This window comes from Pteropus alecto, unplaced genomic scaffold (genome assembly GCF_000325575.1).
Source record: "Pteropus alecto unplaced genomic scaffold, ASM32557v1 scaffold864, whole genome shotgun sequence".
In the NCBI taxonomy this organism is placed as follows: domain Eukaryota; kingdom Metazoa; phylum Chordata; class Mammalia; order Chiroptera; family Pteropodidae; genus Pteropus; species Pteropus alecto.
This window is the reverse complement of record NW_006435017.1, coordinates 109,473-126,423: the sequence shown is the minus strand read 5'-3', so window position 1 is coordinate 126,423 and position 16,951 is coordinate 109,473. Positions and strand designations below refer to the sequence as shown.

Genomic DNA, 16,951 nt, shown 5'->3' with positions numbered 1-16,951 from the left:
TGCGAGGAAGGGTGGGAAGTGGGGTGAGGAAAGCACCAGGTGCTGTCAGATCCCTTTACCTGCCTAAGGGGCTTCTGACCTTGGGGTGGGAGGTGGGGTGAGGAAGGCACCAGGTGCTGTCAGATCCCTTTACCTGCCTATCTGGCTTCTGACCTTGGGGTATCATTCTGGAAGGCTCCGGAAGCCTGCCAGACACCTGGTTGTATATATTCTTCAGCTGAGCTGTTCTCCGGGCCTCGTTAACCCTTTCATTGTCCCTCTCCCTCTGGCTCATATCCATCTGCCTACCCTGTCAAACCCAAATCAGTTCTTAAAAAAAAAAAAATGACTAGTGCTTATGAAATGTTATTCAGTAATTCTAAAACAAATCACCCGAATGAATGTCACCAAGAGGGAAATCAGCCTGTGTTTAGTATTTACACTGGACACCAGTTTCATAATCACCAGCAAGTGAAAACTGGTGTGGAAATTCTGTAAGCTGTTTGATGTTTTTGATAACTGCCTTTCTTTTTGTAAAAATGAGAAAGTTCAGAAAATAAAATGTCAGTGTCGAATAATTTTTGAAAAAGAGAAAAATGCGTATCTCCTCAGGTCATAAAAATATTTTCAGATATTCCCTTCTGAAATATTTAGTCACTTGTATTTTTGTGTTTAAGGCTTTGGTAATTGGAATGACTTTTGTTTGTTTTCAGCCTAGAAAGATATTATTTATCAATTTCAATTCCTTTCCTTGAGAGTTTTTATTGTGATAAGATGTATAGTGTAATGTTTACCATTTCAGCCATTTTAAGTGTACAACTCCATAGCATTAAGAACATTCACAGTGTTGCATGACAATCACCACCATCCATTTCCAGAACATTTTCATCATCCCAAACAGAAACTGTCCCCATTAAAAACTAACTCCCTCATTTCACTCTCCCCTCAGAGCTTTCAGAATGAACCCTATTTTCTGACTTTACCTCAGTGTAGCTGATTTCAGACTTCTGACCTCCAGGACTGCAAAAGAACACATTTGTATTGTTTTAAGCTACTAAGCGTATGCCAATGTGTTACAACAACAGGAAACTAATACCTGGCACATGCCTAATTCAGGCTGATGATTAAAAAAAAAAAGTCTTCTGGATGTCTTCTTGGAAAAATTATGTCTGCATTACAAAGAGACCCAGTGAGAGACAGTCAGTCAGTTTTCTCTTTCTGGTTATTGTATCTGAAATGTCCTTGCATTGCTGATTGTCAGGAAACAGCCTTAAGAAGAAGCCAACATGTGGCAGAGTGAAATGGTTCTGTGCCTGGACCTGCCCCATCTCTGAAGCTTTTGTTAGGAAAGATGATAATTGTTTTTATCACTTGATCCTATTGGGGTTGAAACTTTTATCTTATTATGGCTGAAGGCATGGATCCTCACTGATAAAACCAAAGCATCTCAAATCTTCCTAACATGTAAACTAATACAATTATGCCAATTTTATAGATGAGGAAACTGAGCTTAAAAAGTTAAAATAAATTGTCAAAGATCACAGAGCTATGGTTTAGCAGAGGTAGGATTCAAACTTATCTGGTCCAATTCCAAAAGTCTCACCCTCAACCAGATGATTTCTGCTCTTGGGTACTCAAAGAAGTTAGTTAGGCTTTCTAGATCTCTCACTATTTATCTGTGTCATGTTCCTGCGGTACAAGCCTGAAGCAGCTGACACGTCAGTGGAAAGATGATATTCTAGAGATGATCTTACTCAAAGCTCCCATCATGTCCTTGTTCCTCAGACTGTAGATAAAGGGATTCATCATAGGAGTGACCACCGTATATATCACTGATACGATTGCACTTTTCCTAGAAGAGTGAGTAACTGCAGAACTAAGGTATACCCCAAAACCTGTCCCATAGAACAAGAAAACAACTATTAAGTGTGATCCACAGATGGAAAAAGTCTTATATTTTCCACCAGCTGATGGAATTTTCAAGATGGAAGAGACAATTTGGGTATAAGAAAAAATTATCCCAGAGAGAGGAACAACATCCAACAGGCTGGTCACTAAATATACAAAGATGTTATTGATGAAGATATCAGAACAGGCAAGCTTTAGAATATGAGCTAATTCACAGAAAAAATGGGGCATTTTCAGGTCTGTGCAGAAGGACAGCCGCAGTACCATCAAAGTGTGGAGGAGAGCATTTAGAACACTAATAAGGAAAGACAGCAGAACCAGCAGCCCACAGAGTTTGGGAGTCATGATGACATTGTACCTCAGTGGGTGACAGATGGCTACAAATCGATCATAAGCCATCATTACCAGAATTCCATTTTCCAATCCAGCAAAAGTCAGGACAAAGCAGATTTGGGCGAGGCAGCCTGCGTAACTGATGTGTCTTCTCTGTGTCTGGATGTTCACTAGTATCTTTGGGATCGTGGTGGTGGTGAAACAGATGTCAACAAAAGACAGGTGAGAGAGGAAGAAATACATGGGAGTGTGGAGATGGGAGTCATAAATAATGGCCAGAATGATGAGCAGGTTACCAAGCACGGTGACCAGGTACATGGACAGGAACAGGCAGAACAGGAGGGGCTGCAGTTCTGGATCATCTGACAGTCCCAGAAGGAGGAATTCTGCAATATTGGAGAGGTTTCCTGATTTCATGTTGTTGATGGTCCTAATAGAAAAGATGGAGGTGACAAAACAAAATTTAAGAGAAATTTTCTTAAATTTGTCTATATTTTAAGACCAGATTAGTTACAAATCTATTTTCCTGGTTTCTTCTCTCCCTTCTCTTCTTTCTTCTCCTTTCCTTGCTTTATATTCCTACAAAACTTCCCCCCACCAGCTTCTGTTCCAAAGTCTTTATTTTCCATCTATTCTTTGTTGAGTCGGGGTACTTAGAAGAATATAGGAATGAAGCATTGTTTTCTCCCTAAAGATGCCTACAAGCAAATAATAATTCTAGAATAACATTATTGAGGCTGTATTCTAAAATACAGTTTTATAAATAAAGATTTACTGGAATACAGTCATTTGTTTATGTATTGTCCATGGTGGCTCGCGTACTACAACATCCAAGTTGAGTACTTGTGACAGAGGCCCTATAGCCCACAAAACCTAAAATATTTACTATCTGGCTCTTTACTGAAAAAGTCTGCTTACCTCTAGTCTAGAAGCTTGATTACATTTAGGTTCAATTTCTTTTCTCTCTCTCTCTCTCTTTTTTTTTTTTTTGGCAAACATCCTTAAGTATTTTCATGAAGAAGCACATATTGTTTGTCTTGTTTCTTGAAATAATTATTTCCTGGATCCATTAATTCATCAAGAGTTACAAAATGCTGACATCCTAATTCTTTGTTCATTTATTGGCTGAAATACTTCCACAAAGAGGAATTTTCTCTGGTCAAATAGGTGGTCACCTTGAGACAGAATTTCTCTAAGAAAGGCAAAATACATCTTGATTCCAGTATTTATCACTTTTAAAAATAATAAATTGGTTTTGAGCATTATCTAGAGATGAACATTGTATCATCATGAACTCCTGGATTTTAAATGGATTTGATATGTTTTAATTCATTGCAATTATTATTCATTTTGATTCTCAAATTGTCCAATCATTGGCCAGTAAAAGCCTCTTCAACTTGCCTCGTAAGTCCTTCTGAAATGAACTTATCATTCTCATATCTCCATTAAATTTGGCATGAAAAATGTCATATGCCCATCTTATGCATTTCTAGTTTTAGACCTGGAACCAGCCATTTCTGTAGGGAGCCCTAGTTCTTTAAAGTGATAAATGGTATCTAGAGACCACAATCTGGTCACTAAGGAGTTCTCAATGCTACTGAATCGGTCATTGTTTTTAGCCCATTGTAGTGGGCAGAGTCAGAAGATAGGTATTTAAAAACAGCTTACTTAATTCTTTCATAAAACCTAAAGGTTAGGTACAATGCATTCATTTATATTTGAGGAAACTGGGCAGGAGGATGCTTAGATACAGTTAATAGGTGTATCAAAGATACAGCTAATAGGTGGCAGAGTTGAGAACTGACTTAAGGAAGTCAGACTCCAGAACTGGCATACATAACCATGATGTGGTACTTCCTTGAACAATTTCATAATTCAGCCTCCTATGGAATCACTCTGGTTCCATATTTCTTTTTCAAAAACTTGAACTGACATCCTAACAAATAAAATCCTTTACTTATTCTTTGGTCTTCAGTCTCCCATTATCCCTTGATCCCACATGGTTACTCTGTATTGACTGATACCACCAAAACGGCACGTCTGCAAGACCTGAGGTCAAGTTAGAAAATGCGGCCTGATCAATGGAGGCTCTATGGATCTGTCTTGGGTTAGTCATATTGCATATGTAACCGATTTTAACAAATGTTGGGCACAGAGGTTCTGCTCTACAGTCATTTGGGAACCCAAGCTGATAGGGGCTCCACAGTCTTATAATTGTATCATTTGGAACATATGGCCTTTTTAGTCATGAATGGATATAATGTATCCACAAGTGACAAGTGCTTTTATACTTTCCCTTAAGGAAAGAGAGAAAGAAATGTGCTGAGTAATATATTTCTCTTTTCATTATTTGAAGACTAAAATGTCCTTCTCTGAAGCTAGGGTGAAGCATTTTTTTCTATAATAGAATATTAGGAGAGAGAATAATGTGTAGGGGGTCCTAAGCACAAAAAATAAAATAATAATTCAGTGTGACACCCTCCGAGTCCTAGAGAGAAAATATCTCTTAATTAGTTAACCCTAATGTCCAGACCACTTAACAGATCCGCAGAAAGGTTGGAGAAGAGATAGAGGAAATAACTGCAAATACACCTGAAAATAGCCACACCTGAATAATTATACTTTCAGGGTAAGGATGCAACTTACAATAATAAATGCAGTGTTTGACATAGTATATGCACATAGAAAACTTCAGTACTTTGTTACCTATTTTTACACTTGAGAGAAAACAAGACACTCAATTTTGAATGCTTTTTTTTTTGCCTCTCTCTCACTGGTAATTTCTAGAATAAACACACATGATCTTTTCTGCATGATGGTCTTTGAACATATAAATATGGGGAGGGGAAGGAAAGTAGGAAGGAAGGAAGGAAAGAAGGAAGGAAGGAAGGAAGGAAGGAAGGAAGGAAGGAAGGAAGGAAGGAAGGAGAAAGGAAAAGAAGAGAAAGAAGAAGGAAAAAAGGCAAGAAAGGAGAGGAAATAATTGCAAAAAATATTCAGATGTTAGTGAGAACCATGAGTTTATCTCTGTGCAGTTTAATAGTCTAGATTCTATTTGCCCTTTTCTTTACCTCCTTCATAGATATCTCATCAGGGTCTTTCTCTCCTGTTATTTTCCCTTTCTTAGTGCTTAGAGATGAAAATTAATCTCTGTATCTAGAAGCATAGGTCCTTCTTTCTATTTTTATCTTAACCCATGTCTTTCATTTGTATCATAGGTAATATAAAAAAAAGAAAATGTTATCTTAAAAGTTCTCATCACAAGGAAAAAATTGTAATCGTATGTGATATAGATGTTAACTACTTATTCAGGTAACCATTTCACAATATATACATATATCAAATGAAAACTATCTGAATATCCGAAAAGATATTTGCACACCGATGTTCATAGCAGCATTATTCATGGTGGCCAGGACATGGAAGCAATCGAAGTGTCCTATGATAGATGATTAGATAAAGAAGCTGTGGTATGTATATACCATGGAATATTAGCCATCAGAAGAGATGAAATACTGCCATTTGTGACAATATGGATGAACCTTGAGATAATCATGCTAAGTGAAATAAGCCAGACAGAAAAAGTTGAAAACCACATGATATCACTTATATGTGGGATATAAAACTAAAAGCAACAAATGAACAGGACAAACAAACAGAGACTCACAGACATGAACAATAGACTAGTGGTTACCAAAGGGTAAGGGGTGGGAGGGCAGGGGGGAGGTAGATGGGGTAAAAGTGGTCAAATATATGGTGACAGAAAGAAATCTAACAATGGGAGGTGAACACACAATGCAATATATATATGCCTTATTGTTAAATTGTACACCTGAAACTTACTGGATTTTGTTAACCACTGTCACCATAAAAAAAAATCATTATGTTGTATACCTAAAACTAATACAATGTTATATGTCGGTTACATCTCAATTTTTTTAAAAAGAAAGACAGTGTTAAGAGTAAGCCTTAGACCAGACACACCCCTCTTATTATTTCTGGTTGGGTGACCTCAGCCCCTGGTGAGGGGCAGAATCCCCATGTGGACCAACCCAGGACCAGCTCCAGGCCTCTCTGATCCTCTTGCTTATCCAGATTTCTGAGAAATTGGTGCTGGAGCTCTGTGTTAAAGAGAAAACCACAAGCCCCAAATGTCATCACTTGTGCTAAAGCCCATGATACCAAACCTAGATCTAATACCTAATTGCTGTTTCAACTTCTCCCAGACACATAATCTTTACCAATCAATCTGAAATTTTCTGGTCAACACCAATGTGGTATCTGTCACATGGGCCTCTCCACCTGCCGCCCCATAGAAAGGGGGCAACCTGCATGATAAAAACCCTTGCCATTCCTTTCCCCACAAAAGATGCACTTGTCTAAAAATAATCCCTTATTTTCTTTTGTTAATAGCTCTCTTGCCCCATGCTTCTTTTTATGAAACCTTCCCTTCTGTACAATCCCTTTGAGTGCACTTCTAGTTGCTAGATGGGATGCTGCTCAATTCTCAAATCGCTTAATAAAGCCAATTAGATCTTCAAATTTACTCAGTTGAATTTTGTTTTTTAACAAAAACAAAAGCAATAAAAGATTGGCACATGCTGGCAGTGTCAAAGCATCTGTCCACTGTTCTTATGAACTAATGACTTAAAAGAATGTCTGTAACAGTGTCTCAGCCAAATATATTTTAGAATCACATGTGTAGAGATGAATCACCGGTGTGGTGAGCCCACTTAATTCAAGCCCTTTGCCTCACAAATTGAGGCCCGGAGCAGTTTACTTTTCTTGGAGAAAAACAAGAATCATCAAGGGTTAGGACTTGAACTGGACACTCCTTGGTTCAATCATGAATCCCCCAATTGTGACATGGGAAGGTCCCTGAAGCTTTCTGAGCAGATTTAATTTTCTCATTTCTATAAAATAACTCTCCCTATCATTTTTGGTTTTAGCTGTGGACAAGTCCTGATGCCTAGTAGAAAATTTGAGAGTGCGACAGGGTGAAAGAGGAAGGCAGTCAAAGGGTGGACACCCCAAGAATAATGTTTCACGGCTGAGAAAGGAGGAATGTGCTCCATTCCCACGGGGAGCTCTCTTAGTATAATAAAATAGCGGGAGGAAATATCCTAAATCAACATCAGCTTGAGAATAGATACACAAGTTATGGCATAGCTGTGTTATGGCATGTTATTTAAATACTATTTCATACTATTTTAATACTATTTTATCATACTTAATGTTTTAAATGCTCATCATATTAATTTTCTAAACATTCACAATCAGAACATTTATATTAGTTATAGATAAAATTAAGCTAAAAAAAATAAAAGAGAAAAGCAATTTATATGATAGCTATAGCATGTTGAAATTTATTAATTTTCCTTAAAATAATTAACTTATTTATATTCATAATGTTTTGTTATATTTTGGGGATTTCAAGTGCAGAGTGACAATAAAGTGCAGAGTGACAATAAAGGGCTTAAACCCACCAGCCAGCATGATCAAATACAAATTTAAATATATGCCACATTTACTTCAGTTTTTAAAAAACTAGAAATAAGACAATGTAGATCTCTTTGAAGCTACAGAATATTTCTACAAAATCTCAACGTTGACCTTTCCTCCCCAGAGGTAACTATAACACTGAACTTCATATGTATCATGTCCCTGAAGTGTTTCACATGAATAATGATATCCATAAAGATTCTATTTATGCTATATATATATTACATGTTCATATTTGTTATACATGGCATCATATTTCATATTAATTCAGTAACTTTGTTTTTGGCTTAACACTGTTTCCTGTATTTATCAAGATTGATAAAAACAGGTCTGGTTCATTAATTTTAACATACATTCTCCCATCAATGGACATTTCGGTTTGTTATAATTTTTTTCCATAGTAGAGTATTTATGGAGACACATTCACATGTAATAATAGTGTGAAAGCATGGAAAATACCCACCGAATTCCACAGAGTGGTAACCTCTTAGGAGAAGAATAAACAATAATAAAGACTTTTTCATGATGATATAAAGTTATTCCTGTATGAAGGCAAAGAAAGGTCTTTCTGTGTAATTTTGGATGTCTGAAACTCAGCAAAAAATAATTTAAAAAGAAGAATTTATGTGAAAATGTGCAATATTTTATTATTTCAAAAAGATGCCTGAAGATAATATGGAAAATTTTCAGCATTCTGAAAAGTAGTTGCATGGCTATTTATTTTACCACCCACTTGTGCTGTTCTGATGTTTTAAAATATTTCATAGTTTTATTTTGGGAGTTTTCAGAGAAATACTGAAAAGATAGACTAGTGGATCTGTCTCCAATCCCAGAGTCCTCACAGTTAGGAGATAGGGATGAGATTTGAGTTCTCTAAGGATGAGATCTGGAACCAGATATGGGAAAATTGAGAAGTCAAACTCACAACGGCCCAGCCCCACTCATGACCAAAAAAATTGAAGAAAATCAGAGAATTGGATTATCTGTCTGGTTTTTGAAGGAGCTAATTCATGATCAGGTGGGGAAAGAATCCCTGGGATTTAGAAGACAGAGTAGGAGCCAGAAATGATGAAAGCTGACTGCAATTTGGATGAAAGAGGAAAAGTAAGTATATCAAAAAGAGGGTCAAAAATTGGTTTCAAATTTCACTTACAAATTAATCCTACTGGATTTTCTCTTACCTATTAGGTATCCCCCAGATAGATTGGTTAAAAAAAAAATCTGTTCAATATCTCACAGCAGTTACTGGGTCACTTCAGATTGCCTCGGAACCATCAACGAGTAGTTCGCCTTTCCTCTGGATATTGAGGTGCAAGGATGGGGAATCTGTCCCCAGGAAGGGCAGGTAGACCAAGTAAGGCAACTGGACTCCTAAGAAGGATCATTTCTGGAGACTCGGTTGGGTGTGCTGTTTCCTGAATAGAGCTATTGAGTAAGGTGGTCAAAACACCACTGAGCCTATTTGCAGTATCGGAGGCCTTTGGGCCTCAATTCCCAATTCTCCTCATTAGCCAAATGTGTACTATCATTTCTTACCCAAGGCAGTTCGAATCCTTAAAGAGCACAGATCATAAAAGAGAACTCCTAGATGACTGATATGTCATTCTCCTCCTACATGTTTCCTCTCATCTCCAAGGAATCTCATTTTTGAATTCTTGGATCTGAACTTAAGGGAACTGGTGGGCTTCTCAGACCAATTCTCAGCTTTCTCTGAGTCAGAGATTATCACCAAAGAATTAGAGGACAGGAATAGTTTTTTGTCCCCACAAGAACAGAGACTCAGAAATGTATCATGGAATCATCTTCACCAAGTCACTCTTAAGAAAATTTTCTCTTTTCTTAAAGTCCCTTTATGAGATTAGTACTACTATAGAAAAGGGGCAGCAAAACAACTAATTTACTAGTTACTTGGGCAGGCTTTTAGAGGTCATCTTAAAAATAGACACTAAAACTAGCACTCTTAACGGGATCTCTCTCTCTCTCTCTCTCTCTCTCACACACACACACACACACACACACACACACACTCACACACACACACACACACACACACACTAACCATAAAGGAAAGTTAATTGATTCCATTAACATTGGGAAAATCTGAGAATTATACAGGAACTCAGTACTATTATTGCAGCTTTTCTGTAAGTGTAAAGTAGTTTGATAAAAAGTTTTTAAAAAGAAAAAAATCAAAGTCAAAGGTTTAAATTAAAGTATGGGACTATTAGTCATTAAAACAGCCAAAATGAAAAAGATGAAAATATTAGCTAGCAGAAATGTCTATTGTTTTCCAAACTACTTTGAAAAATTAATACTAAATAAATGTGACCATATGTATTCCCTGTGACCCATAAATTGCACTGCTAAATATACTCAACAAAAATATGAACTATGAACCAAAAAAACATGAACAAGAATGTTCATTACAGAACTATTTATAAACTACCCCAGCTATAATCCAAATGTCCAAAAACAGTTGAATGAATTGTGCATACAAAGAAAATTATACAGCAATGACAGTAACTCCCACTAAATGGAACATAGATGGATCTTGTAAATATGTTGAGCAGAATGGGAACAAATGATAATATATGACATCAGGTACAAGGATGCATATAACTCTGTATAAATATACTTAAAAACATTGAATTTTACTCTTCAAAAAGGGTGAACTTTATGGTATGTAAATTATCTCAATAAGCTGTTAAAATGCATATGATTTCATAGATTACATTCTGGTAGTAGGAATCAAGACAATTAGTGATTTAAAGAAAGAATTAAAGGATAATTCTTGGGTACTGATAATCTATTTTGACCAGTGTTTGTGGTAGTCAATACAGTTGTTTTTTTTATCTTGTAAAACTTCATGGAGTTGTACAGTTCTGTACATGATAAATGTAAACAACAACATGTGTCATTAAGTTCAGAATCTCAAGAATTAATCATCCACAATTTTTGTAGGAGGATTCATTATGGACCATGTGTCAGGAAATAGTAGATCAAGAGACATGAAGTTTATATATATGATTTATAAACACAATTTAAAAGTTTTTATTTTTATTTTTCAATTAGAATTGACATTATTTTGTATTAGTTTCAGGTGTACAACATAGCGGTTAGACATTTATAATTTACAAAGTGATACCATTAGTCTAGTACCCACGTGGCACTATAGTTGTTACAATTATTGCCTATATTCCCTATGCTGCACTTTATGTTCCCATGACTATTTCATGACTACCAATTTATAATTCTTAATCTTTTCACATTTTTCACCCAGCTGCCTAACCTCCACTCCCATCTGGCAGTCACCAGCTTGTTCTCTGCATCTATAAGTCTGTTTTCATTTTGTTTGTTCATTTTGTTCCTCAGATTCCACATATAAGTGAAATCATATGGTATATGTCTGTCTTCTAACTTATTTAGCAAAATATCCTCTAGTTTTATCTACATTGTCACAAATGGTAAAATTTCATTTTATACAGCTGAGTAATATTCTAAAAGCTTTATCTAATAGGTAAACATCTATTAAACACACATTCCTATACCAAATAATATTTTTACCTTATATTCAATTTTAAAAACTGACATGCCATGGATTATTTTGGTTAGTAATTGCAGTCAGTTGGGAGTAAAAGAAACCTTCCTCCCACCACCACAACACACACACATACACACACATTGAAAACATAGTAACTTAATACATTAAGTGTTCATTTTTCTCAAGTAACAAGTCTTAGATACTAAAAGTTATTCTCTTCAGTGTTGAACTGTTATAAATCTTCTAAGGGATGATTGATGAATAAAGGATTTCTCATGGCCATTGCATAACTGATGTTTCTCCCACATACACGTTATTCAGAGGCCTTCTCACATTTTTGATTATCATTATTAGTACTTTTATTTTTTAAGGAAATAAAAAATGATGAGGCTCCACTTTCAAGGTCTGTATTCATACTGAAAATCAAGATCAAGTGAGTTTTTGTCCTTCTGCTGCTCCAAGGTTTCTGTCCTTCCTGAGCTCATCTTAGGACTTTCTCATATTCTTTTCACACCCAGTTTTTCTCTTCAGTTAGCATTTGCTTGTATGTCTTGAAGACTGAGAGTTCAATAAATGCTGTTCCATATGAATGTCATTAGAAATTTTATTCATTATGAGTTCTCTCATGACACCGGAGGTATAAGAGTTTACTGAAAGCATGCCCACAGACATTGCATTGATATGGTTTTTCTCCAGTATGTACTCTTTTGTGCACAGTAAGATTACACCTCACACTAAAGGTTTTCCCACATTGATTACACTCATAGGGTTTCTCTCCTGTGTGAGTTCTTATGTGTATTGTAAGAGATACATGCCTCCGAAAGGCTTTTCCACACTCGCTACACTTAAAAGGTTTCTTTTCTTTGGTGTGATTTTTCATATGTCTCCTATGAGATAAGAAACCACTGAAGACTTTCCCACATTCCTTACATTCATATTGTTTCATTCTTGTGTGTATTTTCTCGTGCAAAATGAGGAAAGATTTTACTCTGAAGGCTTTTCCACATTCATTACATGTAAAGGGTTTTTCTCCAGTGTGAATTCTCACATGTTCTTTAAGGCATGAGCGATCCCTAAAGGATTTCCCACAGTCACTGCACTTATAGGGTTTCTCTCCAGTATGAGTTTTCTTGTGCACAATAAGATTAGAGCTCATTCGAAAAGTTTTCCCACATTGGTCACACTTGTAGGGTTTCTCTCCAGTATGTATCCGCAGGTGTGTCTTAAGGGATGACTGACTACTTAGTACTTTTCCACAGTGGCTACATTCAATGGATTTCTCTCTAGTGTGAATTCCCTTATGTCTCGTAAGGTATGCAAAAATACTAAAAGTTTTCCCACAGTCATTACATGCATAGGGTTTCTCTCCAGTATGTATTATCTTGTGCATGGTAAGCCTAGATCTCCTAGTGAATGATTGGCTGCATTGATTACATTTGTAGGGTTTTTCTCTTAAATGAATTCCTTTATGTTGTGTGAGAAGTGAGCTATCTCTGAAGGTTTTTCCACAGTCATCGCATTCATAGGGCTTCTCCCCAGTATGAATTCTTTTGTGTCGTGTAAGGTAAGAACTTGAGCTGTATGCTTTCCCGCACTGATTACACTTAAAAGGTTTTTCTCCAGTGTGGGTTCTCATGTGCAACTTAACGGATGAACGGCTTTGTAATAATTTGCCACACTGACTACATTCAAAAGATTTCTCTCTAATGTGAGTTTTTTCATGCTTCTTAAGGTATAAGATTGAACTTAAAACTTTCCCACAGTCACTGCATTCATAGGATTTGTCTTTTGTATGTTGTCTCTTGTGTACAGCTAAGTGAGAGCTCCTGATTAAGACATTTTCATCTTTTTTACATGCACGAGATTTTCTCCCAGGAAGTATTCTCTCATGTGGCTTAAGAAGTGAACAATCTCTGAGGGCTTTTCCAGAGTCAAGGCATTGATGAGGTTTCTCTCTAGGATGAATTCTCTTATTCTGAGTAATGCTAGATTTCTTGCTCAAGGCTTTAATAGTTTCATGCCCTTCGATGAGTTCATCTTCATGACTTTGCTCCTGTTGATTAAAATGTGAGTTATAACCACAAGACACCATATTCAACATACTGAGAATCTCTCCCCACATAAATTCTAATATGTCTAACAAGCATTTTATTGGCATTAGAATTTGTTTAACATTTTCTTAGTGAATAAATAATTTCTGACTGCTTAAGTTTATCAGCTTAATCGAGTAAGCTGAATGCTATACTAGATGGCTCCATTGGGGTCTCTTCAGTAGTTTTAACATGTAATTGCTTTAGAGTGGATTATATTTTAAACATATAATACCTAATCTCCATTATTTACTTTGTTTTACATTATTTTACAAAGTAAAATATTTACTTTGGGGATCTTCTGTAACCATTTTCGGTGCTTGGTTGTGAGTTTCTTTCCAAGTTAATAATATTTAGAAAACCTGCTTTGTTTTGGTGAGACAAGTGTGAGTTAATTGCCTCGAATTACCCTCTAGTTCTTGTGCTCCTTTTCTATCACACGGAGTTCTGGCTTCTAATGTGCAGTTTAAGAAATTATTGCATGTGAATCTTACCTTCTTCTTGCCATTAAGTGTTTCTTTCTTCAAAAAATCTTGTTTATGTCGTAAATGTTTGGTTTTCAGGAGAATTATCCCATCTGAATAAATTGGGGGAAAGTAAGTTTTGGAAAAGACATGGTGAGAATATGTTGATAAAAGCAGTAAAGCTCACAAAACCTGTCTTTAACAAACGGGAAACATAACCTCAAAATGCTAGATTAGGAAATATGGGAAGATGATGATAAAAAAGTAAGGCCCATGTGGATTTCTTTTAAAATTTGACCCTAAACTTAGGAAGACAATGTGAAAGAAAAATGTATTCATAATCAAAAGAATGATACTTAATTGGTTTAGTATTTTATGTAATTTACTAAAAATGGTCCTATAATAATTGAAAATTATGTTGACAGGAAAGGGTTATTATTATATATGCAAAATAGGAAGAATTAGACAGTTATTCCAAATGTTAATATTAAAGAGCAAGACATATCTTTCAGAGCACAGAGAGTATGAAATGATAGGTAAAAAGTGCAAGACTGGGGAAAATTAAAACTACACGAGGAAGCTTACATCAAATAATTTCTGCTTTCTCCTTAAACTAAAAGGATATTTTTTAAATTTCTTGATTGACATTTCATAATGTAACTTCTCCTTACTCCAACCAAATCTGGTAGATGAAACATTCATATATGCCTGGTAGTCACCTGAATAAGTATCTTGGTGACTTCTCTCTACTGTCTCCATTTCATCTTCTCGCTCCATCTTGGCGATTAAAGCGGGTTTGCTGAATTGATGCCCTATAATAGAAAACAATACATGTGAGGACCATGCAGTGTACAGAAAAACTACCATCAAATTGCAACAACTTGGCTTTTTGAGGTTCTGAAGATCCACAAGTGTGACTTTAGGAGCAGCAAAAATGATTATAACAAATTTCTAATGAACAAAAGCAAAAGTAAAGCACTTGAGAGCTTGACTTCTAGAATGATAGAATGAGGACCCTGGTTAACTCATCCTCCCACTAAAACAACAAATGAGCATAATAACTAGAATCAAGTACTTCAGAACTCTACAGATTAACGAAAGCCACAGAATACATTGAAAATTGTCTATCTAAAAGAAATTCTGAACCTTGGTAAGAGAACATTTTAACTTGAAATTATTCTTAGCCCTTCTCCCCAACTCCACAGCATAGAAGCCAAAAATCAGCAGCCTTGCAGTCAGCAGAGGGGTTTGACCTTTTTAGGAGTGATGGTAAAAAAAAAAAGACTATCCCTAGGACACAGTATTTTTTTTCTCTAAACTTGCAGCTTCCTAGAAAATCTCTCTTCTCAGTGTGTTGTGCCTGTTTGATTTTACTCAGAAAAAAAGCTCTTTCCCCACCCCCAAGGTGTTACCAAAACAATAGTAACATGCCAGTAAGATACTTAAGGCTGTGATTTCACTAGGGGAAAACAAGAGACTAGCTGGGAATTTGAAAGAAAAACTAGGCAACAACAGAAAAAATTTAAAAGCTCCAGCAAGTTTGTGGGGCTCTAAAAGACTGTATGCATGAGTGAGGCTGTGCACATACGAGAAATATGTAGAAAATGGTAAGTCCCAAGTCGCACTTAGTAAACTTTCAAGATCCAGTCCAAGCAGGAAGTAAAAGCTATCTTATAAGTTGCCTGAGGCTTAAGGGCGTGACTTCTCACATAGATCCCTTTGGCAAAGGGAAGAGATATAGGGAAAGCATTAAAAAAAAATCTTTTAACCAATGATTGGCAGACTAAATTATAATGACCAATATATACCGCTAAGAAGCAAGTCTTAAAAATAAAAATAAGTACTTAAAATAGAAAACTAGCAGGAAACCGTGGCTGCCATACTGCAGAGAATACAGAATTTATCTGTATTCACAAACAAATAAGTACCAACAAGAAAACAAATCTTGATGGCAGATGGATCCAGTACTAGAGTTGGTAAATTATCTAAATGCCCAGGTTTCAAGAACAACAACAACAAATGAGACATGCAAATAAACAGGAAAATATACATCATATGGTAGGGAGAAGCAGCCAATGTCCCTTAAGGGGCCCAGATAAGTAAATGAGGTTTTAAAATTACCTATTATAGATATACTTAATAGACAAAGACAAAAAACTGGTCCCCTAAGATTAGTTTAATAAAAGAATGTTAATAAAAGAATGTCCACTCTGGCCACTTCTAGTCAACATTACTCTGAGGGCTCTAACCAGGGCAATTGGGCAAGGAAAAAATAAATAAAAGGCATTCAGTTTTGAAAGAAAAAAAAAAACTATCTCTATTCACAGGTGTCATGTGCTTATAAATAGAAAATTTGAAGCAGTTGAAAAACCTATTAGAACTAATAAATAAGTTCAACAAGGTTGCAAGATATAAGATCATACACAAAATATCAATTGTATTTCTATACACTAGCAATGAACATAGTGAAAATAAAATCCAGAAAACAATTTCATCGACAATAGCAGCAAAAAGAAAATACTTAGGAATGAATTTAACAAAAGACATATAACTTAGACACTGAGAACTATAAAACATTGTTGACAGAATTTAAAGACCTCAATAAATGGCAAGACATCCTATGTTCATAGATTGAAAAATTATATATTGCTAAAATGACAACACCCCTCAGATTGATCTACAGATTCATTGTGGCCTTTATTAAAATCCCACCTGGAATAAATGAACAGGACAAACAAGCAGAGACTCATGGACATGGAACTAGACTAGTGGTAAACAGAAGGTGGCGGGGAGGGGAGAGAGAAGAGGCAGATGGAGTAAAAGGGGTCAAATATGTGGTAACAGAAAGAAATCTAACTATGGGCGGTGACCACACAGTGCAATGTACATATATGCCTTACTGTTGAATTGTACCCCTGAAACTTACTGGATTTCATTAACCAATGTCACCATAATAAAAATACAACTATAACTAACTAACTAACTAAATATACAAAGAAAGAAAGAAAGAAGGAAGGAAAGAAAGGAAAGAAAGAAAAGAAAGAAAAGAAAGGGAAGAAAGGAAGAAAGGAGAAGGAAAGAAAGAAAGAAAGAAAGAAAAAGAAAGAAAGAAAGAAAGAAAGAAAGAAAGAAAG

At 35.9% G+C, this 16,951-nt stretch overlaps 2 protein-coding genes across 2 annotated transcripts; both read right to left on the bottom strand.

The window, feature by feature from the left end:
- Positions 1-1,698: 1,698 nt before the first annotated feature.
- On the bottom strand, positions 1,699-2,658 carry LOC102885737 (olfactory receptor 7G3-like). The gene has a single exon (XM_006910771.1). It carries the CDS (start codon positions 2,635-2,637, stop codon positions 1,699-1,701), a length of 939 nt encoding a protein of 312 aa, XP_006910833.1. The 5' UTR covers positions 2,638-2,658.
- Positions 2,659-8,996: 6,338 nt separating this feature from the next.
- On the bottom strand, positions 8,997-13,355 carry LOC112478991 (zinc finger protein OZF-like). Its single transcript, XM_025046030.1, has 2 exons — positions 12,312-13,355; positions 8,997-9,200 (listed from the first exon to the last, which is right to left on the bottom strand). The coding sequence occupies exons 1-2, from the start codon at positions 13,353-13,355 to the stop codon at positions 8,997-8,999; spliced, it is 1,248 nt and encodes a 415-aa protein (XP_024901798.1).
- Positions 13,356-16,951: the final 3,596 nt, after the last annotated feature.